The sequence below is a fragment of the Sitodiplosis mosellana genome, unplaced genomic scaffold (assembly GCF_009176505.1).
Source record: "Sitodiplosis mosellana isolate CC-2019 unplaced genomic scaffold, AAFC_SMos_1.0 Smas_scaffold_6114, whole genome shotgun sequence".
Lineage (NCBI taxonomy): Eukaryota > Metazoa > Arthropoda > Insecta > Diptera > Cecidomyiidae > Sitodiplosis > Sitodiplosis mosellana.
In genome coordinates this window covers 6,071-9,484 of record NW_022601355.1, presented here as the reverse complement: position 1 = coordinate 9,484, position 3,414 = coordinate 6,071, and the positions used below count along the sequence as shown (strand labels likewise).

Sequence of the window (3,414 nt, the reverse complement as noted above, 5' to 3'; positions counted from 1 at the left end):
AATGTAATATGCTCAATGCTCATCTCATCTCATCAAATTGGTGTCATTTTAAAAGAAATTGTCGCATTGAATTGAAACTAACAGTTCAAATGCTATTCTTCAGAGAACAAATTATCATGATGGATGCTGCTTTATTTTGATGTAGTCCATCAGCTGGCCAAGAAATTTTTTCTCTATACAATGCAGATTGAACTGAATATGAAAGTTGATACAGAACAAAAGGCGAAAAAATATCAGCTCAACAATGAAATATTTTTATTTATTACAATTGGTTTCCCTTGAAAGTGAACAAGAGTCACTTCAGAACTGATCGAAATTTTGATTTATTTTTATGATTTACTGTGTTTGATTTATTTACATTCTGTCAACGAAAAGTACTTGGCATTTTCATGCAAATTGCTTGTGGCTTAGGTTTCGGGTAAAGTATTCTTTCTCTGAATTGGCACAACCTTAACAAACATTCAATTTGAAACTGCATTGATTCAACGGAGTGTGAAATTTTCATTTGATTTAAGCACAAAAACTAACATCGCCGTTGGTTTCTTACGGCGTAGCACTCACATATATCGCGTTCAAATTCAGCACGGATATTCGTTGAAGTTGCACAAATCCAGGAAGAAAAATATTCTACTCAATATCTATACCTGTAAGCAATTTCAAAGACAAATAACTTGTGGTACTTTTTGACACAATGTTAACAGCAGCAATGGTTAAGGTTTGGTTTTAAGATAGGCAGCAACCTTCTTGTGCTCTGGAAAATATTATCGATCAGTGATAAAGTTTGAATCACATATTTTTCTCAACAAAAATGTTCAGCATTACCTTCATCACCATACTTAGCAGCTACCTCATACGGTGTCTGCTTGAATTTGTTTGTTGCAGTAACACTGGCGCCCTTCTCGACAAGAAGTTGAACGATCTTTAAGTTGCCTGGAGAATAATATCGACCAATGAGAAAAATCAATTTCTTATTTAGTGGAAATATTCAAAGTTACCCAGCGCAGCAGCTAAATGCAAAGGTGTCTCTTGACTCTTGTTTTTAGAATTAAGATCGGATCCTCTCTTAATGAGTTCTTCAGCAACATCATCCTTACCTAAAAAATAATATCGATCAATGAAAAATTACAAATCAATTTATCACGGAGCATCCAGTATGTCCAATATTGACCATAGCGAATAGATAAATCAAGAGCTGTCCTCCCATTAAAGTCTTTATCATTGAGATTGACTCCATTTGTGATGAGCATTTCAACGATATCCTTGAGGCCTGAAAAATAATCCAGATCAATGAAATAGATCAAACCAAATTCTTATTTTTATGGAAATATATTCAACAACCATTCATAGCAGCATAGTGAAATGGATTTCGCTTAAGTCTGTCCGTCGAATTAACATTGGCTCCTTTCTTGATAAGCTTTTTAACGGTCTCCAATTGACCTGAAATAAATCAATGATGAAGATTCAATCAATTTCTAATTTAGTGAACATGAATATCGATGGTTACCTTTATCGTTTACTTAAAATTGAAAAAAACGGATTAATGAAGTGAAGCGAAAGAAAATTAAACGAATTTATCATAAATTGAATTAAGTTCTAGTTGATTTAGCTAGGATTTTTTGCTGGATCATATTGAAAAGGCTGCTTACAAAAACGTTCGAAAATAGAACAAAATCGTCTTAAAAAAATGACAATTTCGTCTAAAGGAAATCGTCCCTTTTTTTAACAAGATCGTCTAAAATAATTTGTTTTAAATGACAAAATCATCTAAAAATCCCAATCTTTTTCAATATCTTCTTCATTGATAAATAAATAAAGAAGAATATAAAATTATTTACATCAGTCGTTTGCAAATGAAAAGATACTCTCCGGATTGGAAAGCCATCTTCAGTGTATGTATTATCAAATTCACTGGGTATGGTTTTGATCATTTCACTTTTTGGAATCAAACTAAGCTCATATGCAATGTGTAGTGGAGAAAAAATAAAAATAATCGAATGAAAAAAAATAAATTCGGCAAAATGTGTGATTCCTAAAGTAAAAAATAAAGAAGATATTGAAAAAAATTGGGATTTTAGATGATTTTGTCATTTTTTCGAGAAAATGTGTATTCAGGCGATTTTGTCATTTTAAATAAACATTTTGTTAATAGACGTTTTTGGTGAGTTTTAGACGTTTTTGTCAATTTTACCAGAAAACTCGTATTTAGACGATTTTGTTATTTTAAAACCCGAAGAGTTTTGTTATTTTTTTTTGTTAAGAAAAAATTGTCACATTTCGAGATGATTTAGTAATTTAAAAAAGGCTGCTTACAAAAACGTCTAAAAATAAAACAAAATCGTCCAAAAAATGGCAATTTCGTCTAAAAGAAATCGTCCCTTTTTTTTAACGAATTCGTCTAAAATAATTCGTTTTAAATGACAAAACCATCCAGAAATGTGACAAAAATCTGGCAAAATTGACAAAAACGTCTAAAACCCCTCCAAAAACGTCTATTACCAAAATCTTTTTCTTCTAAAAAAAATATCGATCAATCAAAAATTCAAAAGTTCATATCAATTCATTATGGAACATGAACCATTGATAACAGCTAGATGAAGAGGTGTCTTCCCAGATACGTCTAAAGCAGTGAGATCGGATCCTCTCTTGATGAGCTCTTCAACGACATCATCATCACCTGAAAAACAATACAGATCAATGAAAAAGATCAAACCAATTTCTTATTTTATGAAAATATATCTATTAGTGAGATGTAAAAGAACGCAAGTTGGTCCAACTTCGTAGCAATAAAGAGAAGTATGTTTCATTGCAACTAATAATGGTTAAAAGAATGTATGTTCGTTTTTAGCGGGTCCTCGCGGTTTTTCACGGTTTCCGCGGAACTGATAAGAGATAACAACTTGGTGTCTTCGGCAAAGTTGTAGCATTCGAGGTCTTATACAACATTGATGAAGTCAGTTATCGCTTATCTCTTATCAGTTCTAGTATCTTCAGCAATGTTATAGAAGACCTCGAGTACTACAACTTTGCCGAAGACATCAAGTTGTTATCTTTTATCAGTTCCGCGGAAACCGTGAAAAACCGCGGAGGCTAGACGGGCCAACATACTTCCTTTTAACGCAGATAGAATCAACAGAAAACATACTTTCCTTTTCAAAAATATAAATCGACAATAAAACATACATTCTTTTATGTCTCACGAATAGATATGTCCAACTTCACCCTTCATAACAGCTAATGAAATGAAGGCATAAATATTCCAAATTACCATTCTCAGCAGCAACATGAAGAGGTGTCTGCATACGGCTGTCTCTGGGATCAACTTTAGCTCCATTGCTGATAAGCTTTTCAACGACGTCCCTGTGACCTAAAAAATAGCACCGACCAATGAAAAAAATTGAACAAATTCCCTGAGTA

At 32.7% G+C, this 3,414-nt stretch overlaps 1 protein-coding gene across 1 annotated transcript in view; it reads right to left on the bottom strand.

Annotated features, from left to right (window-relative positions):
* Nucleotides 1–240: 240 nt before the first annotated feature.
* Nucleotides 241–3,414, bottom strand: part of LOC129573828 (serine/threonine-protein phosphatase 6 regulatory ankyrin repeat subunit C-like) — a 3,750-nt gene continuing 576 nt past the window's right edge. The window contains exons 5-12 of the mRNA XM_055454939.1: nucleotides 3,266–3,364; nucleotides 2,576–2,674; nucleotides 1,505–1,516; nucleotides 1,339–1,437; nucleotides 1,169–1,267; nucleotides 996–1,094; nucleotides 823–930; nucleotides 241–751 (exon numbers count right to left, since the gene is read on the bottom strand). Of these exons, the coding sequence (XP_055310914.1) occupies nucleotides 711–751; nucleotides 823–930; nucleotides 996–1,094; nucleotides 1,169–1,267; nucleotides 1,339–1,437; nucleotides 1,505–1,516; nucleotides 2,576–2,674; nucleotides 3,266–3,364 (656 nt within the window). The 3' untranslated portion in view covers nucleotides 241–710. The remainder of the gene's footprint in view (nucleotides 752–822; nucleotides 931–995; nucleotides 1,095–1,168; nucleotides 1,268–1,338; nucleotides 1,438–1,504; nucleotides 1,517–2,575; nucleotides 2,675–3,265; nucleotides 3,365–3,414) is intronic.